Source organism: Paralichthys olivaceus, chromosome 5, assembly GCF_024713975.1.
Source record: "Paralichthys olivaceus isolate ysfri-2021 chromosome 5, ASM2471397v2, whole genome shotgun sequence".
NCBI lineage: Eukaryota > Metazoa > Chordata > Actinopteri > Pleuronectiformes > Paralichthyidae > Paralichthys > Paralichthys olivaceus.
The window spans coordinates 12,784,918-12,805,516 of NC_091097.1; the positions used below are offsets into that span (position 1 = coordinate 12,784,918).

Here is a 20,599-nt window from a genome sequence, read left to right on the forward strand (position 1 = left end):
ATCATCATCACCATCATCATCATCATCATCACCATCATCATCCTCACATCATTATCACCATCATCATCACCATCATCATCATCATCACATCATCATCACTTCATCATCACCATCATCTTCATCACCACTATCATCACCATTATCATCACTATCACCATCCTCACCATCATTATCACCATCATCATCATCTTCATCACCATTATCATCATCATCATTATCTTCATCACCATTATCATCATCATCATAACAGCACCATCACTATCACCATCATCTTCATCACCATCACTATCACCACCATCATCACGTCATCATCACCATCATCATCATCACATCATCACATCACCACCATCCTCATATCATCATCACCATCATCATCCTCACATCATCATCACCATCATCATCATCATCATCACATCATCTTCATCACCATTACTATCTTCATCACCATCATCTTCATTACCATTATCATCATCATCACCATTATCATCACTATCACCATCATCACCATCATTATCACCATCATCTTCATCACCATTATCATCATCATCATTATCATCACCATCATTATCACCATCATCTTCATCACCATTATCATCATTATCAGCACCATAACTATCACCATCATCTTCACGTCATCATCACCATCATCATCATCATCATCATCATCATCATCATCATCATCATCACTATCATCACATCATCACCATCTTCACCATCATCATCACATCATCACCATCTTCACCATCATCATCATCATCATCATCATCATCATTACCCCTTGTCATATCAAATTGGAAATGTTTAAAACTTAATACTTTGTTATTTGGGTAATAATTAAAGATGATTAATTTATAATCTTGTAATAATATCTTGTTCAGGGACACGTGACAGTACATCGAGGTGAATGTGCAGATCTCACAGGGGCAGGTTGTTTCTGTGAGAGTCCAGCACAGCCAATATGTCACATGACGCAGGAATAAAACGTCGCTGTTATGTAACAACATGTCGGCTGCATTCGCCGGCACCTCATCGTACGATCCAACTTCCATCAAGTCTGCGGTAATCACCACGGAGCTTCACGGTAAACCTTTTCAAAATAAAATCCACACAATGAGGTCGCGTTGTGGAGTCATGAAGAGTTTCCTGTTTCCTCTCGGTTCGTCTGCTTTCTCCCGCAGACTTGACGCACCGTGCGTCGTGCGTGGCTGCGTCGCCGGCAGAGGAGGCGTTTGCGCATCGCACCACAACCGCTGCTGCTGCTGAGGAGGAACCGGCTGTCCTGCGCTGAAAGTCGGGGACACGCAACCGACACCTTCCCCCCATCACCCCACTCTCACCTCACAGTCATCCCTGCAGCCCAAGCATTTCGCTTTTAGAGATTTTACTCAACTGCGTCAAAATGATCAAGAACAGACACCACTGCCACCAAGTGAGCGCAGCAGCAGCAGCCGGGAAAGACGCAGGGGCGACCCCCGGCGCTGCACCGTGCAGTCCCGAGAAGAGGAGGCGAAGAATCCGGGTGTGGTGCGATGGTTGGTGAGTAACTTGACGGGTGACTGATGGTGTGATGAAGATGCTACGATGTCTTTTGCATGGAGCACTTGTGCTGTACGTTTGATTGTGTGAGCCTCGCACCGGTACAGGCCTGCAGCCGGTTACAGGGCTGCTGCTGCTGCTTCATCCGTAAACTTTAAATTCAATGTGATCTAACATGAGGGGTTAGAATGGTCTGACAGATCATTCAGCACAATGCTTTTTGAATTGATCTTATCACTGGAGCATCCATGTCTCAGTTTTCCACCTCAGTGGTCACTTTTTACATAATAACGTCCATCACAATAGATTTACTGTATGTGAATATTGGGTGCAGTAATTCATCATAACTCCCACTAACCATGATGAGAGTGACATTATGTATTAATATATATATGTACTCCTTCTTGCTTTGCAACACCTAATAAGATGTTACACATTCACCTCCACAAAATTCCACTATACGTTTTAACTTCAGTCAACATTAAGCACATGCAGATTGCACACTCTCCCTACTGTTTACTAGGATGCTACAATGACCCCTCTACAACCTTTGCCTTCTCTCAGCTTGATGTAATGGGGGGAAGAGTTACTAGAGTTTTACGACCAAAGGCCTTCCATGACACACAGGTGATAGATTAACGTGAACGCACCTAAGGCCAGGGTAAAAATAAGCACATGCCTCAAAGTGTAGCAGGTTGTTTATTGGCCCATGTTCCACCCTTCCACCAGGTTTCAAGAACATTGCTTCTGTAGATTTAGCCTGCTAACAGACAAGCAGTGAAAACATAACCTCCTTGGCTGAGGTAATAATGTGAGTCACTGCAGGACAACTGTGTGCTGAGTTCTGCTTGTTGCTCTTTGTCTTCAATAACCTTTTAACTCTTACAACTGTGGATGACAGGAAATAACCTCGTCATTGACAGGTAAGCCTGATGAAGACACTGAACAGGTTTAATGGATAGTTCTGGGTGGAGTTACACTTTGTTTTTAAAATTGATTGGAGGCATTAAAATCTTCTACAGTGTCGTCTCGTCTCAACTTCAAGCTGTGTCAGCACTCTGATATGTCACTCTCCTCCCCTTGACTCTTTTAGTCCACTCTGATGCTGAGCTCCACTGAAACGTATCATATTCACAAAATTTCTGCTGCTTAATTTTTAAAGAGTCATTTCATCCAAGTTCCATACTAATATTAACATACAATATTTTCCAGTTTATCCTGATTAAAGGGATAGTTCACCCACTATCCCGATGGAGGGATGGGTGAAGTGTTTGAGTCCACAAAAAACTTTTGGAGTTTCAGGGGTTAACAGCGTTGCAGCCAAATCCAATACAATTGAAACTGTGACCGATTCTTCAAACGTGGTAGTGGCACATGACGTATCGACAACATCCACTTCCTTTCAGAAACAATGTCCACAGGCCTCGTAATGAACTGTTTCTCATGAGGCAGTATTTTCTGCAGAAGGTAGACAATAATGAAAGCTGTTGACGCATTAAGTCTTTGGCTTATCAAGAGAAAGACACCACGTGGCTGAAAATGAAATTCTTCCCTCGAACATATTAAGTTGGTAATGGAATTTTCTACAGTAGATTTGAGTGAATCGAGGAAACGGAGTAGAGCTGCAACAATGAATTGAATACCTGATGAAATTAATATTAAAAAAATCTTCGAAAGTTTCTCAAGCAGAATGTTCAATGGTTCCAGTTTCCCAAATACGAGAATTTTATATTTTAAATGAAGGCAACCGGAATAGCATTTGGACTGTTTGTTGAAGTAAACAAACAACTTATAATTAGCTGCTTGGAGTTAAAACAGCAACTTGTCATTGTTTTCTGACTTTTTATAGACAAAACTGATAATTGATTATCTGCATCTAGCATGGTGACTCCATGGTGCAGCAGCAGGATTATGGAGGCTTTCTCTTGTAGAATTCCTGCCATGTAGGTGTGGCTGCCCATCCATGGTTTGATGGCATGTTGCAGAATATTTGGGATGCCGGAATATTAACCGCTGGGGTGAGCATGCAAAGAAAGCCAATGGCAACAGCGCCCATGTCATTAACCTCTCTAACCCCTCCAGCCCACACCTGCTATATGGATACTGCAGTGCCCGTCACTGAGCACATTGTTCCCTGAAGCCCAAATGGTCATCACCATGCTCTTACTGACATCCATGCACCGTCAGCAGTATGAGGGGAAAATTCCAAGGAGAGCGCAGTCAACCTCATCTGCTGACATTTGACCCTTCCCCTCCGCACAGAGAAGCTCTGTGTTCTTATTTGTCGGCCTGGAATGAGATGACAGGGGCTAAAGATCAGCTGTAAGAGGAGCATCATCAAGTGTGAGGTCAAAGTCCACGTCCACTGTGGATCTGCTGAGTTGGTGTGTACATACAATCTATAAAAATGCTATTTACAGCCTTGGTGAAGCAACGCTGTGTTTTTCACTCAGGCTCATGACACTATTGAAACTACTGAATTTTCATCAGGTGGAGCACAATACTTATCTAGTCTGTTTTAACTTCATCCCAGTGGCCATAATACAACATCGTCAGAAAATTCTCAAATATCCCAAGAATCTGAATAGAGCTGGGAAAATCTGCCTTTTGCCTCCATGCACCACACGCTTGGAATGAGCGGCAACATCACATACGTCTCGTGATATATTCTCACCTTGTACACATAACGTCTGTCTGGTTTAGTTCTTGAGAAGCGTATAGGATTGTTTGGGTGTCCGCTAACAGTCTGCACTGCATAAATATTTCATCCCCTCTACGTGGCACTGCCAAGATCCACCCAGCAGCTGAAAAATACAACAGGACTATACGGTGACATGTTAGGGCGTCTGGCTCGTATAACACCCCAAAAGCAGCCTCTCTCCTTGTGTTATCTAACTCTGTCTGGGTCTCACAGCTTTTCTTCTCTTTTCATTCACCTCCAAACCCCCCCCCCCCCCCACACACACACACTTTACTACATTGTTCCTTGCCTCAGACCCTGAACACATGGATCCCATATCAGCAGATTGACGACACAAGACGCAGTAAAACTCTTGGCTTCCACCTTTGTGGATTTTGACAAAGTTGTGTATGTATCTAAATCGCCCGGTCCAGCCTGTGTAAAGTAACAATGCAGCAAGACACAGATGCTGTTTCTCATTAGAATCGCCCGAGGCTAGAAACAACACAGGATTCTGTGACTGTTGTGGCCCTGCACATACTGTAGAGTTGGCAGCACTCATCCATTTTTGTAATCTATTTTTGAGGATGCTATTTATAGTGTTGTATAGCTTTTTACTCCTGGGATTGCTGATGCATAATCTAATGCACTAAAGACGATGCAGTTGCCAAATGTGTGTGTTTTTTCCCCCGCTTGAACATTGAGTAATCATTAAGTTGACATTATGACTTTCTAACTTAATTGTTTATTCAGCATTTTCTGTTTGTTGTCCTAATAAATCAAACACATCATCGAATATAGAGCCCATTCCTCCACCAAGACCCAACAGTCCCCTTAAATTCAATCAAGCTGCTCTTTCACCCACTCAGATATCAGGTACCCAAAGATCTGTGAATTATTTCTGAGGGAAAATGTTGAAGACACGCATCTCACAATGTTAAGGACAGTGAAAAATATTTACTGGATCTGCTGCCTGATCTGGATCCACACCAAAATTGAATGGGCATCCTTCCATATGTTAATCTGTTCAGTTGTTTTTGTGTAATCTCGTTTATGAAGGAAAAACTACCAACACAAAAACAATGAACTGACTGGAATGCCACTCATGATATTATATGTCAATATCATGTTCAAAGTGGAAAGAAAAGAAAAATGATCAGACTGATTTCAGCCGCCGGTCGTATAGTGAAAGTGAAGTCTAATGCCCATCGGTTCTCTACTACTGTGCTAGATTACCATGTTACAATCTCACTCTCCGATCCGTGCTAATCTAATTATCCACAGATGCTATCATTGGCCTGAGCAGGGAGAAAAGGGAGGAACACATTGCTGCTTTCACTCTTTTTTGATCATATGATGTGGGTGCGTTACACCAGTGGGTTGTTATATCAGTAACACTTTAAATACACAAGGATCATACTGGTGATTTGCATGTTTTAGCCCATGGAGTAAAATTCTGATCATTTCCTGCGTTTTGGCTTCTTTAATCATTCAGCCATTTCTAACTTTGAGAATAGTGTTCATTAAGACGTCACCTTGCTCTTTGCCAGTGCACCAGGCCTTATTCACCACATACTCTCCAGTATCGGGATGTTGCATTTTTTCATTTTGATGAAACCCTGATGGAGCCAAACCTTGTTACTGGTATGCCAGAAATTCACAGGATGCATTATCTTTGTGCTTTTTTGTCAGATAAAATTTAAAATTAAATATGTGAATATTCATGTTTTTTTTCCCCCCCACCAGCTATGACATGGTGCATTATGGCCACTCCAATCAGCTACGGCAGGCCAAGGCCATGGGAGAGTACCTCATCGTTGGAGTGCACACAGACAGTAAGGATGAAACAGTGATCCTTACACTAAAATCATTGTCGCTATCATTCCTACAACTTCAATAGAAGCTACTTGGCTACTTTGCTAACATTTTTTGAAGTCCAACTCATCTCTACCTGACATTTCGCCCAGTTCTGATATTTCTCTCGCCTTCACCGTTATGATTTTGCCTGTACCTGCTGAATCTGGGGAGTCATGGCACCTGTAGCATCTGGATATTTCCCTCAGTTCCATCATTACCAGCCAGGCACCAGCTGAGTCCTACACACACAAGAGAGGTTGTTGCGACTCAGCGATTGTGTCTCACCCTCCTGTGGCACACCGGCAGAATTCTGACATTTTGACAACCCAGAATGACTCCCTCAGTCAGGGTCAGCACAGATACCAGCAACAAGGCGATGATGCATTACATTTTTCTAAAAGTTCATTTCAGAGATTTCTCTCTCTGTTTGTTTTTGATTTCAAGGTGAGATCGCAAAGCACAAGGGTCCTCCGGTCTTCACTCAGGAAGAACGATACAAGATGGTGCGGGCCATTAAATGGGTGGATGAGGTCGTGGAAGGAGCGCCTTACGTCACCACCCTCGAGACCCTTGACAAGTACAACTGTGACTTCTGTGTGCACGGAGGTACTACATGACACTTAGACACACAAATTGATTGGCAGTCATAAAGCTGGATCACTGATTTTGGAGAGCGGCTACTGATGTAACTAAAAGAGTTTAATTGATGTGTACTAGCGGGGTCTCACAGATGCTGTCATTTCAGATGATATAACTCTAACAGTGGATGGTAAGGATACGTACGAAGAGGTGAAGAAGTCAGGACGCTACAGGTGAGCCCCTTCAAATATGCACCAGATACTAATAACAACTGGCCATGGTACTGAGCAGAGTGCATACCTCCACCAAGGCCCAAGAGTCCCTTTAAATACAATCAAGCTGCACAAAACGTGGCCTAGATGTGCCTAATTATTATTATAAGATCCATGAATTAGTATTTAGGTTCAATGTCAAAAAACACTGTTAAAGAAAGTGAAAAAAAAAGAATCCTGGACCCAATCCCCGATCCAGATCCGCAACAAACTTGAATTATTTCTTCCCTGAGACATACCGCATCCTTCCACTAAGTTTCGTTGAAATATGCTCAGAAAGTTTTGTGTAATCTTGCTTACAAACAAACAAACCAACCAACAAACAAATGGGCAAGGGGTAAACATCACGTCCTTGGTGGAGGTAATAACAACAGTAGGGACGGGATGCTGTGTGTGTGTTTCATTAATTGTTACACTGTGTGTTATGTCGTTTCAGGGAGTGTAAGAGAACCCAGGGAGTTTCGACCACAGATCTGGTCGGCAGGATGCTGCTGATGACAAAAGCACACCACAGCAACATTGTGAGTGCAGCTTTATTGCCTCTCAGTGATTTTATCACACAGAACGAGTCTAATTCTACCCTGTGTTCTCTCTAGGATAGTTCAGACTATCAGCAGCACACAGACAACTTTGGAAAGGTAGGTACCAAACATATTTCCAGCTTATTATTGTTATTTCACTTTGTCAATATCAAATCTCCAGCTCAACTACCAAACCTTCAGCAGACGCATGTTTGAAACAAAATCTTTTGTAATTTAGTTTAAGCTGCCATGTGGGCAGGATGTCAACCATTGCCAAACAATGGTTCACTGTGCAGCCACAACAATCAAGTAGTGGGCCCTTGCCAGTGAACAGTGAATGGCGACTCTGTTCCTGCTTGGGGAAAGTAACTTAAAGTCACCAAGCAGTGGTTTTGAATGGTTGTGAAGGCAATAGATGGTCTCCTCACATCTGAGCATTTAAGATTTCAGGAAGAGTAATGCTGTGAGTTTGGCGAGGGCTGAATAAATTCACTGCGTTTGAGTTAAGCCACCGACCAAATGTGACTACTGCTACTCACACCACTGGGTGGCGATAATGCAGCACACTTATTCTAGTTTGAACTGCCAGGCACTCTGCAGTGATGATATATACCAGAGTTTATGGGTGTTACTGCCATACTCATTATGCCTGTTTCTGGATTATGGGGGTCGCATGCTCAGAGGGGCCACAGTCCCTGGACGGGGGTGTCTCAGTTCCTGCAGACGTCACAAAAGATAATCCAGTTTGCCTCAGGCCAGGAGCCTCAGCCTGGGGACACCATCATCTATGTGGCAGGAGCCTTTGACCTCTTCCGTATCTTTTTAATGACCAGACCTGCAAATAAGCTGTTGTATGATTACGTAGTTATAATCCAAATACATGTATAATTTATCTTCCAATGTATGTATCATCATCTTGTGAACTGTTACATAATTTACTATAATTTGCCGTCGCCCTTGACCGGTCTCCTTGTCAGACATTGGCCACGTAGATTTCCTGGAAGCAGTGCATAAGCTCGCAGACAAGCCATACATCATAGTGGGGTTGCACTTTGATCAGGTGAGCGTCTGGCTTTTTTTATGAGACTTCACTGCCTCCTAAAGTCCAGTGTTGCCATTTTCTATACATTTTGATCATGTTCATATTTTTCTAGGAGGTGAATCGTTACAAAGGGAAAAACTACCCCATTATGAATGTCCATGAGAGAACGCTCAGCGTCCTGGCCTGTAGAGTGCGTTCATGCTCACTCTCCATCAACACAAGGCACTGCACATACTTTATATATTTTTCACATAAATACAAATCCTTAATTTGTGTGCTTTCTTTCACAGCATGTGTCAGAGGTGGTGATTGGTGCACCCTTTGCAGTCACAAAAGATTTGCTGGACCATTTCAAGGTATATTAAACTTTTGCCACAAGATAATAAGTAGAAGTAGAAGTAAGAAGTTTCCCTCGATAAAAACACTTTAACATGGTTCTGTGTCAACAGGTGGATCTCGTTTGCCATGGAAAGACAGAAATATACCCTGACAAAGATGGATCTGACCCTTATGCTGTAAGACCATAAACACTGCCACATCATATGGACATTTTTAGAAATGTTAAATAATCCACATTGATGGTGCATCAGAGTTTTTAGAAAAAAATGTTCCTTCATACCCAGGAGCCAAGGAGGAAAGGGATCCTGCGCACTGTCGACAGTGGCAACAGCCTCACCACAGATGCCATCGTGCAGAGGATAATCAAAAACAGGTAGAATATCTACTGTGCAAAACAATATTTTTGAAGTTAAAACCATAGACTGTTTATAAAGAGTCTCCACTTCCTACCACTATCCAGAAATGAAGCTAACAAACGCTGCCATTTTGTGTATTTGAGTCTGCTCAGTAGCGTTTGGGAGATGGAGTCGTTTGATACATGCCCTCAACCAACATCAAGTAACTCATTAAAAGCAAACTCACTGGAAAAATTAGCACTTGAATAAACACCAGTGTGATAAACCTAAAATAACAGAAACCATCTTTGACGAAAAATGATTTGGCATGACTTTTTCTTTTAGTTGGTCCATATCCCACCATTAACATGGAGGAGGTGGGAATTATGCCCTGTACTGCAGCCAGCAAACAGGGGGCGATCAAGAGCCATCATGTTGCCCATCTTTATATACAGCCCTTACACTTTTTGTCTGATGTGCTTTGTGTAATTTAGGTTGCTGTTTGAAGCGAGGAACCAGAAGAAGGAGGCCAAAGAAATCGCTGTGATCCAGGCCATGAAGCGGAAAGAGGAGGAGAAGACTAAAGAAAGAGCCCAGGCTGTGGTGTAGGGGAGGCCCCCCCCAAAACAAAAGGCAGCAACAAGTGTCATTACAACGCTGACAAGCTCAATGGAGTTAATCTCATGTACAGTTTAAAACAAATCCTTTATAAGCTCCACACACGATCCGGGCTCAGAACAGCAGCCTGTTTGTGGCCAGAGTGGCACAGTCTGCTGCAGGCTCATCAGGTATACCATGTGTGTTAGTGTTTATTAATGTACTCTACATATGCAACTACATGTTCATGTCAGTCAGACACACAGAATTATGTAACTGCTGAGGTTTGGACGATACAAACAAAAGAAATGTTAGAAGAAGGAAGTAATCACCATGTCTTCAACTGTCTATTTTATGTTTTTCCGAATTTTTTAAACTCCTGCACTAGTTTTATTTTTGGATTTAAAAAAAGAAGACAATTTTTAATTTTATTCTATGGATTTGGGCATCTTAAAAGCAAGTGCAGAGATGCTGGTCAGGCATTTAACTATAGCAAGAAAGAGATTTCACTCGTTGTTTCCGAACAACGGGCTCAGGCCCACAACTGATTTATCCTTGTATATACTGTATGTACTGTACGTATATATTATAAAGTGATTGCTGGCGGTCTGGAGGATGATGAAACCACTATAACGTCAGCTTTTCTTGCTTTGACCTTCTGGGACCTCATGTATATATAACAGATCCTGCTCCAGACTGCACTGACTTTTCATAAACCACACAAGCTGTTTGGATTTTGTTTTAAGAGCAGGTTTGTAACTAAAAAGAAATGCACAGTGTTGAAACCTGCACGTGTTGCCTTTTGAGTGCACTTTTTATGTTTCTCTTTTTTTGAACCAACACTCCTTAGATTTATTCTGATATAGAGAAGGCTACAGTCAGATTTTACCTTTAGTTTTGATTACAGAACTATGACATAAAACAATGGACATAAACAACTCATCCTGTCTCTATATCCCACGGGATTAAATGATATATTTTTTTGTAAATGTATATTTTACTCACCTCCTCTACATTAACCAATGTATAGATTCATATTGTCTAAAAAGCAAAGTAAAATATCTGTGTTTCAAGTTGGAATGTGTTCAATGTCGGTTATAATGTTAATGACAACTCCAAGTTGACAAATACTGTAAAAACTGATGGTACTACAGTGTATTATGTTGACTGTAATAAGAAGTTAATCTGAAATGCTGTTTGTCATCTTGTGTTCACTAAAAGAGAGAATGTCTACAAGGATTATCATGTCCACTTCATTCCCTCAGTAATAAGGCTATTGAGCAGGCTGCACATCATGAAAGGTAACTTTGTGTTTTGGATGCAGATTTGACCTTTGATTAGAAAAGATGATCTTGAATTTTGCAACATGTGTCTCACACAGAGTTCGTTAAATGTCAGACCATTAAGATCAGATTATTTTAGCAGCAGACTGGTACCCAGCAAAGTTGTGTGAGCTTATTTATACTACAGCAAAGGTCAATAGGATATGTACGGGGAATGTGTTTAAACTGGAAGTATGAAGTCCCTTGACTAAGTGCCACCGACCTTTCGGTGCATGTTGCCAGTGCAGATGATTAAACAACTCGCGTGTAATTTATTGACAAATTCCCCAATTTGTGGTCATGCTGTACTTTTAGAGGCATTGGTGATGTTTCGTTATGAATCTATCTATCTATCTATCTATCTATCTATCTATCTATCTATCTATCTATCTGTCTGTACATCCTTCTATCCATCTATCTATATAAGAGCTGATTCATAAACATACATATATAAACAACATAGACTTTTTTATCTATCTATTTGTTTGTCTGCCAATAATGATAATAATAATAATTGATGTGAATAATTTGAAAAGTAACTAGTCACTGGGCTATGTTAAATAGAATACATGAAGTATTGTTAGTTTAAAATGGAAATACCAAAAGTAAATGCAGCCTATCTCAAATGTAGGTTATTGGCTTCATTTCACCAAAGAAAAATATATTTTTTCAATATTCACCAGTGAGGTCAAAAGTGTAAAGTTCATTTTTGAAGAAAGTCTGTTTTTTCCTGGCTGACCTGAACGCGTCTCTGCCCTTTAAAGCACTGGGCCTTGCACATGTGCCTCTAATGAAGCTTTATTAAGGAGCTGATCACTTTTCTCTGTGAAACACAAACACTTGGGATCTGAAAACAGTGACGACTCACCGGAGAGAGGAGCGACACCAACCATGCTGTGTTGTCTAAAAGTCCTGCCAGCTCCTCTGCAGGTAGAAGTACTTTGAGTACAAGTTTTTTTTAGTTCTTGGATTCATTTCTTTAAGTCACATTGAAAAAAAAGACCAAAAAAGCTATTACTAGCAACTAAAATCATCTGATGATTTCTTTTAACCTTGCTGTTTTTATAAGTAGAATAATTGATGGATATTTGAAATGAAAAATGGAATCAACTCATTTATACACACATCCATAGGTCGAGCTTCTCCAGGTTGGCAGTTAAATAAAACAATTATTTTAATAAGTTGCAAATTGGTTTCTTCATTGTTTCTAAAGGAAGAATGAGCTACGTAAAGATCAGTACACTCCCTGGTTTCTCTACAGATCTGCATGGGAATTTGCCTCCACCAGGATGTCACAGAAGAGGGTAAAAAGGCCAAACTCCAGAGCTCCAAAATAGAACAGGATCTTTGTGAACATGCCAGGACTGAGATGAACGTGGTGAAAATCCTCATGCTTGGTAAGTTAAAGGTATTTACTGTATTTTCTCCCATTTCATCATGTTTGATGAGGTAATGACTCTGTGGTTTTGTGCATCAGGAGCTGCAGAGAGCGGGAAGAGTACGCTGATCAAGCAGATAAAGATCATCCACAGTCATGGCTTCTCCAAGCAGGAGCTCATCAGTTTTCAGGTAAAGACCCATCAGGCAATTGTGATGGAAATGGAGCATTATTATTATTATTATTATTATTATTATTATTATTGATAATTAGCGATAACTCTTTTTACAGGCTTCAGTGCTCGATAACCTCCTGACCTCTATGAAGTTTGTCCTTCGTGGAATGGGGATGCTGAGGATAAACCTCGCCAACAAGAAGAACAAGGTGACGTCATACAGACTGCTGTTGAGTTTTAAAATGCAGTTTCATCAAATCTGCTTTTCTAAGTTGAACCGCCACTTTATCTCACCAGATGTCAGTGTTTTATCAGGGGAGCTGTGTATAATTGAGATATTTTGCCTCATCCAGGTGCACGCTCGCTCCATCCTGTCCTGTAGCCAGTGTTTGGGGGATGACCAGGAGCTGCTTCCCTTCGTGGCCCATGCCTTGTGCGCGCTCTGGGCCGACCAAGGCGTGCGAGCAGCTGCGGCCAGAGGCTACGAATTTGAGCTGAACGACTCTGCGCTCTAGTGAGTACAATGACCACAGGTGATCAACACTGCACGGTAACACGGCCTGATCATGGCTGACGGTGGAAATGTCAAAGGAAATTGCTTTTGTCACACCTTGTTGATACAGAGCAACTGTAAAGCCGGTGCTGAGAATAAGTCATCTTCAGGATTCCTGAAGATATTTGTGGAATCGGAAGCTTAATTGGGGCCAAATGTAAAAAGCACTGTTAACAGATATTAGCAGAAGCTGGAGAATAAGGAGATGAAATGGACTGAAGATGAAGATTTGGGGGCTTATGATGGAAGATTGTACAATACATTTAATTTCAAATGACGTCGATAGATTATGTAACAGAAGTTGGATTACAGACAATATGTTTACCGGACTTTTAAAAAAATATATAATTGTGGTCAGAACACATTTGTCCAATTGCTGTCCTGCAGCTGTGCAATTACATCCTTTCAGTTCACTCAAAAAAGCAGCCTGTATAATGTTATGAAATCCTAACTCACTACTCTGCATGGATCATTTGTTTAAAGGGTGTTGAATCATCAGCTGAAGGGTGGATTGTTAACTGAAGAGGGACACATCTCGCTAAATGTCATCATACTGCTTATTGCTCCTATTTTCATGACAACTATGAGTTTGTTTCCCCTCTCCCAGCTGACACAGCTAGTGATATAAAAGGGCGTCTTGTATTTCTGGAGAATATTTGATATTCCTTTTTCTACATGAAGCTAATGTTACGCTTTCTTTAACTTTTTGAGAAAGGGCTTTTTCGATGGCTGACATTAATTGAAATTTGTTATGGATTCAAATTAAAATCTGGATCTGGTTAATTTTAAATCCAGTTTGTTGGTTGGTTTATTTCTCAGATATTTACAGATTTCTGTGGCAGAGGGATGAGACAAGAAAGAACCCATTCAATTTCGGTGATTATTCAGGATTGTCGTTGTCACGTTCTTTAACATCGTAAGGTATTTTCTTTGACATTTTCTCAGATTCCCCAGGCAATAATTCATGGATCTTCATTGAACAAAACGTATATTTAGGGGAGTTCACTGAATTGAAGGGGACTGTTGGGCCTTGGTGGAGGTATGAGATCTACTGATGGCCATTCTAGTTACATATTGCACCAACAGGGAATTCATGCTGAGCTATGAGCCATGTTTGTACTGTACATCTCTAAGTTGCTGTTATCAGACCTTTTTATAACTCTTCCTTTCATACTTTTATTCTCTTGTTCATCTACTGTTATTGTTCTGACCTTCCTGCATAGCTCATATTAAAGATGCCTTCGATGAACTTACAAACGACAACACACAATGAACCGTGACCACTGCTGCTGACATTGTGTAAACTCTTTAGAATGAAGGTTAAGATTTTTTTTCCCCAGTCGCTTGTCTTTTTGAATGAACTTGAAATAAGTTGACTGATTAGAAGTCCTTATCTCGTGGGCAGCAGGGAGCAGGTTTGCCAAGTCACAAAATGGCCAGACAGAGAAAGATGAAGATGTGACAGCTTCATTATCGGAACTCAATTAGGTTTGGAGCTGCAGGATGATATGAAACTAGGCCAGTTCTTTTTGGTGTTCTCACTCTGCCCGACCCCACATTGATTTGTTCCTCCAGGAACATTGGATTAGACTGTGTCTTGACACGCCTCGACTTTCCACATTTGAAAATGACTTCAGTGACATTGGGGTTCAGCATGAATTGAACTGTCAATGTCCCTAAAAAGAAATTTCCATGTGCAGCCTGTGTTTTAGAAATCCACCCTAATCTCCATTATCAAATCAGTTCATGATGTGTATTGTTCTCCTGTTGCCTCTCCAGTTTCTTTGAGAACATGAGTCGAATCATCGCTCCCAACTACGTTCCCACCGAGACAGATGTTCTGAGAGTGAGAGTGAGGACCTGTGGAATCATTGAGACGCAGTTTCAAGTTAATGAAACAATATTTCGGTAAGACTTATGAAACTAAATTCAAGAGTGGTTTCAAGGTGATAAACACCAACAACCACAACATTAAATCAGCACAATGTTGTGGCTGGTGCCCTGCTCTCCACATACAGTATGAATAATGTGCACCAGCACTGGAAACTTAATGTTTTATAATAAGTTCAAAAGGGTAAAGGCTTTAATGATTCACATTGAACTCATGGAAAGTTGCCAGAAAAGGTGGCATCATATTTTACATTTACTGTTGCAGTAACAATTAAATTCCTGAATGTGCACAGTTAATATTAAAACAATATTTCACATTTTTATACTCTTGAGATAATTGGATTTGTATTTTTGCACCGTTGTATGTACAGTCAGGGAATTCATGCGTGATGGTCAATTCTCTTGAAACATTTAACCAATTCCAAACGTGAAAAGTTAAATCAAGAATATAAATCTGGATTTTACACATGAAAACCACATTAAATTCCTCCATTGGGATGTCACTGAACAAACTGTAATATGTACAAGTACTGACAGCAGCTCACAAAGTAACTCAAGAAGCCTTACAAGACACAGACGGGGCTGTTTTGCCTGTAATACATACATTGCAACTACACTTTATAATGTAAATAACAGTTACGAGTTAATGGCACACACAATATTGTGTAAGTTCACAGAACCTGACTGAATGTTGGCTGCGACGTGTCTACATACACATGTCACAATTCAGTTTTATTTATCTGGTGAACTGAGGGTAGGGCATAAAAAATTTTAATTGGTCACAAACACTGACAAGAAAAATATACAATCAAAATACACTATATGCATGAATACAACCCAAGGCCTTAAAAAGAATAGAATAAAACCAAACTTGGAAATAAATCAAACCTCAAGATATGAAGTGTATAGATGAGACACCTGTGACCCACTAGATAAAGTGCATATGCATATATTAAAGAGAGGTATCAGGTTTATTGCAGAGTGGCCTGTAGTTTTATTTGTGAGTTATAAGACTTTGAATTAATGTGTATTTTCCATGGTATTTACTGTCCATGGAGTCGTCATACACACTTGAACATGCTGCTCTCTGAGGATGCAGTCGCCCCTGGAGACTTAACCTCCTCTAAACCGAGGGAGGCTGCTGCCTGGGCACGACTTGGACATGAAATATTGATGGCCTCACTCCACCTGGTTATTCCAGGAGTAAAATATGGAGGGAACATAGTAATGACGCACCAACACCTCCTACCCTTCCTCCTTCTTAACTTTTGTTTCCAGAATAAGCAACGATGCTCCCTGTGTACTGTCACTATGAAGGCAGTCACTGCATGGGTCATAGGAAGCTGAATTCATGCTGTACAGGGACTTCATGCATATTACATACACTGTCGTTAGAATCGGGATGCTTAACTTTGTGAAATGGTAAATTTTATTGCACATTTTTTCAGAGTATCTGCAGGTCGTAAAGTCATAAACCATATTTAATTCAGTTCCCTCAGACACTGTATCGTAAGCAGAAATATTTTCTTTCACTTCAGGAATGTTATTGAATAGAATTGCATTCAGTTAGAAATAAATGCATTGTTTTAAGAATTGTGGTTCACAAACCAAGAACAGTTTAGAGATGGATGTATTTTTGATAATCAGCCAAGGTTTAAAGACATTTTTTACACAGATGCTACAAAGAAATTAACTCATCAAATGTGTGCACTAAAGACCATGCACAAGAAAATGGTATAAAACAATCTCCTTTTAATTTGATGCTCAGATTCTATTGCCTGCTTGTATAAAGTCAAATGTTTAGTACATTTTATATTGTGGGACATGCTTCGGAGCAACTCAGTCTCACAGTTCGCTCCAAATGGCTAAATTCAAACATTATTTCTCGTTCTTTATTTTCTAGGTCCTTGTCTTCCACTTAATATCTGGGGGAAAAAAACACGGAGACCTTTCTTGTGCTCACAAGCGATGATTTTTCCGCGGCACAGAAACGACGGCTGTCAAATACCACAGTTAACACTTATTGTCCCCCAGCTTGTTCAAACTGACTCTTGACCTGGAGCGTAAACGCTTCGTTGCCTCTGACATGACTTGTGCAATCATGCACCTGGAGACTCTGTCCCAAATCAAATCATTACCTGTGTCACCAAGACCCTCGGCTTCGCTTAGTGCCAGATTGTGTTTTGAAATAGATTGCTCCAATTTTTGCCAGGGTGAGACAGTTGAGCTATTTTTCAAAGGTTTGTCTGGATGGAGGTGAGTTTTCCCCGGACAACAGGCATCAGTGAAGTTATCTATGAAATGTATTTGGAATATTTTACTTGAACATGGTTATTCAGTCCCTATAATTTAATAAGAAATACCTGCGACTGTCTAGAATAATTCAAGGTACTACTTCATTGCCTGTTTTAAACCTGCCTGTTGGAATGGATTGTGGTAATGCTACAGAGACTACTTCAGAATTATTCTTTGGCCTCTAAGTTTTTTTGGGTGTTGGATGTTGTGTGCGCAGCAACAGTCTCTGTTGCCAAGTGAAGTTTGTATTAATCCTCCAATGAAGATTTTATATCCCACTTCTGTTGTTTATCTGAGGACGGAGAAGAAGACATTTTAAACTTTGACACAGACCTAAGGCACATTTCCCCGCCACCCCCACTGACTCACACCAAACTGGGCACTACACTTTCACTTCCAACTATCAGTACGCATGTGTGAAGACTATAAGATGAGGGATTCTGGATATGTGCTCCACACTTTAGTGGCACATGGTGAAAATGCTGCCCGATGAATCACGTTATTCCTCTTTTTGTACTTGATATTTTTTTTGCTTGTTGACAGGTTGTATGATGTCGGGGGCCAGCGGAGCAAGCGGAGGAAGTGGCTCAGTTGCTTTGACTGTATTCAGGTCGTGCTGTTTGTCGTGTCCCTCAGCAGCTATGATATGACCCTGATGGAGGGCCCCTCAAGGGTATGAAAACCACTGATGGGTTGTAATCTCACGTGGTAAATCAAGTATAATTCCACAATTGATATTGAATTTAAAGCTAACATCCTTCATATACTCCTTGTTTTTCTACTTTTCCGTGTTTTTTCTCAAAGAATCGGCTGCAGGAAAGTCTTCAACTCTTTACATCAGTGTGCACCAACACGGTCTTTAACAGCACATCTCTGGTAAGCTTATTTTAGCTAACTTAAAGATGAACGTGTTTGGGATTCAATAAGGCATCATTTGGGTTTTGTTATGTCTGCTGCGCCTGTTTAAAGCTCATTTAAATTAAGTCTCTGAAGCTCTGAGTGGCTTTGCAGGTAGCAGCACAGAGCTATGATTGCACCTGAAATGCATAATTAGCAAACCAATTCTAATTGCATGTTGCATGTTTTGTAAATTGACTGTGAGCACTGTAAAATACTGTAATGAGTTTGTTTTGTTTTATAGTGAAAATGTCTGTTACCATTGATGAGCATAACAATTACTGTGTGTCTACACTTCAATCTATGGCCATTTCCACTTGCATCATTTGAAAATATTAAAAATTCTGGCTTAGAGATTCTCTAAAGGTGCTATGAGAAGGACGAATTGCATATTGGTGGGAGATTGCTCAAATTTTGACACATTATGTGGACCAGGGCATGAACTTGGATGGATTCGGTCACTTAATTATATATTATCTTGCTCTGAACCAATGTAATCAGTGGAGGCACAATAATTCCATAATCAGAAAAAGACAAGTTTATCACTGTATCATACAAGTGCTTTAAGACAAAAGATGGGGGGGGGTTAGAACAAGGCTGAAAAGATGAAAATGAAAAGTACAAGTGATTACAGTTCTACAAAAGCACCATGAGAATAAAAGCAGTGGAAGAGAAAAGCCTTGCTCTCCACAGGCTCACTCACAGGAGGATGAAAGCAATTTTACATTTCATATTTGCAACATATTTTGGACCCAGACCAACAAGTAATTTATGTCAACAGCTTTGAAATAACTTCTGTATTTAACTTGAATGTGGTGCAAAGATTTAAAGAAACTTGTTCTCTCTTCTTCATCTTTATTTGTATTTTAACAGCAGCATTTTAAGTTGCCAACCGTCTAATGATCCTTTTTTAAATCTTGCTTGGATGCAGGCTCTAATTTACCACTGAAAGACATCAGCCACATTTTACATGTCTGTTGTCTTTTCACTCACAGATTCTGTTCATGAACAAAACTGATCTTTTCCGGAAGAAGATCCTATATTCTGGAAGACACTTGAGAATTTACCTTTCTGGTTATACAGGTACATTGTAAATTGTATAGTTTTGTGTATTTTTTTACTAACCCTGATTTTAAGTCATGAAGTTTCCATATGAGTCTGTGATTATTTGTATTTTTGTTTGAGAATCAGGTAAATGATAAAAGATCAGATCAGGAATCTGGTGAATCAACTTTTTAAAGCTATATTTCCAGTGTTGAGGCCTTGAACCCATACTTGAGTAACTCTGTCATGTGTCTAAAGCAAGGTTTTTCTATCTCTGGCACAACTCTGACAGCGTTTCTCCAGAGATTACATTCTGAAGAATTGGTTCAGGATCTTTAAACCCTCAGGGAATTGAGAAGTTTCTCTTTGTTTTGCTGGATGGATCGCTGTATCCTCCAGGTCCCTTAGATAATCAGAATTCCTTGTGACCAGAGATCTTCACAGAATTCATACAGTCCTGTGCATGTATCATTCTGGAGAGCACGTCCGTACATATTTCATGCTTTATTGACACACAAATCCCTTGACGTCAGTGCATCATGATTTGTGTGTGTATTCAGGGAGTTAAAGGAAAACTTATTATAGGATTCCCACCAGAAGCTGGTCCCATGTTTTATCAATAGTTTATGACTTGGAATAAAACATCTCTTTACTGAACTCGACTGGACGTCTCTAGATTTGTAATTTGTTCCTTCTGTTGTGACAATCCAGGAGCAGACAGTAACGTGGACGCTGCAGCCCACCACATCACTGCCATGTTTTCATCGTGCAACAGCAGTCCGGACAAGCCGGTGTACCACCACTTCACCACGGCTACAGACACCACCAACATCCAGGTGGTCTTCCACATGGTCATAGATCAGATCATCAGGGAGAACCTTGCAGCTGTGCAGCTGCTGTAAAAGTCTCCTGAAGACTAGTTCCATTTTATTCTGTTATTCACAGCAATGGAATTTAAATTCTATCTCGGCTGTACAAATGTTTTATAATTTCAGATAAATTAAATTAATTTATTTTAAGCTGCACATTTTATTTTAAAACATTTTAAATAAAAATATTTATTGATAAGCACGTCTGGATATTTTATTGATTAGGGTGATTTCCCCTTTATAGAACAAGATTTCCTCAAATCTGAAGATGCATCACAAATGGAAAAAAAATATTAATGAAAACACCAATATTGAGTGTTTTTTCCCTCTCAAGTCTTTTTGACATGCCACTAAATGACCACTAAGTGAATAATTCATCTTTGTGTAAGAGTAAATATCTTTCTAATTGGTTTTTAAT

General features: G+C 40.3%; 2 protein-coding genes and 1 long non-coding RNA gene across 5 annotated transcripts in view; 2 read left to right on the forward strand and 1 right to left on the reverse strand.

Moving 5' to 3' along the window:
- Window positions 1–20,599, reverse strand: part of LOC138407688 (uncharacterized) — a 51,857-nt gene that overhangs the window by 21,514 nt on the left and 9,744 nt on the right. The window lies entirely within an intron of this gene.
- Window positions 1,065–10,997, forward strand: LOC109638694 (ethanolamine-phosphate cytidylyltransferase-like). Of its 2 annotated transcripts, none has more exons than XM_020101788.2 (13): window positions 1,065–1,536; window positions 5,963–6,051; window positions 6,518–6,679; window positions 6,819–6,885; window positions 7,361–7,445; window positions 7,521–7,562; window positions 8,127–8,259; window positions 8,423–8,505; window positions 8,600–8,677; window positions 8,778–8,843; window positions 8,937–9,002; window positions 9,111–9,199; window positions 9,656–10,997. In XM_020101788.2, the coding sequence occupies exons 1-13, from the start codon at window positions 1,400–1,402 to the stop codon at window positions 9,768–9,770; spliced, it is 1,212 nt and encodes a 403-aa protein (XP_019957347.1). In that variant the 5' UTR covers window positions 1,065–1,399; the 3' UTR covers window positions 9,771–10,997. The 2 variants fall into 2 exon arrangements, with proteins under 2 accessions (XP_019957347.1, XP_069380895.1); XM_069524794.1 differs by having other exon boundaries at window positions 1,254–1,536; window positions 7,521–7,561; window positions 8,111–8,259.
- On the forward strand, window positions 11,851–20,380 carry LOC109638662 (guanine nucleotide-binding protein G(o) subunit alpha-like). Its single transcript, XM_020101753.2, has 10 exons — window positions 11,851–12,010; window positions 12,342–12,477; window positions 12,558–12,649; window positions 12,750–12,842; window positions 12,987–13,147; window positions 14,966–15,094; window positions 17,915–18,044; window positions 18,176–18,247; window positions 19,264–19,351; window positions 20,024–20,380. Exons 1-10 carry the CDS (start codon window positions 11,972–11,974, stop codon window positions 20,212–20,214), a joined length of 1,131 nt encoding a protein of 376 aa, XP_019957312.1. The 5' UTR covers window positions 11,851–11,971; the 3' UTR covers window positions 20,215–20,380.

What these genes read in the sequence shown, in the direction of transcription:
- LOC109638694 (XM_069524794.1), top strand. Translation starts at nt 1,400, where the DNA reads ATGATCAAGAACAGACACCACTGCCACCAAGTGAGCGCAGCAGCAGCA. An exon ending in TGACTTCTGTGTGCACGGAG is followed by an intron (nt 6,680 to 6,818) that starts GTACTACATGAC and finishes CTGTCATTTCAG; the next exon opens with ATGATATAACTCTAACAGTG. An exon ending in ATTTGCTGGACCATTTCAAG is followed by an intron (nt 8,844 to 8,936) that starts GTATATTAAACT and finishes CTGTGTCAACAG; the next exon opens with GTGGATCTCGTTTGCCATGG.
- LOC109638662 (XM_020101753.2), top strand. Translation starts at nt 11,972, where the DNA reads ATGCTGTGTTGTCTAAAAGTCCTGCCAGCTCCTCTGCAG. An exon ending in TCCTGCCAGCTCCTCTGCAG is followed by an intron (nt 12,011 to 12,341) that starts GTAGAAGTACTT and finishes GTTTCTCTACAG; the next exon opens with ATCTGCATGGGAATTTGCCT. An exon ending in TCTTTAACAGCACATCTCTG is followed by an intron (nt 18,248 to 19,263) that starts GTAAGCTTATTT and finishes TTTCACTCACAG; the next exon opens with ATTCTGTTCATGAACAAAAC.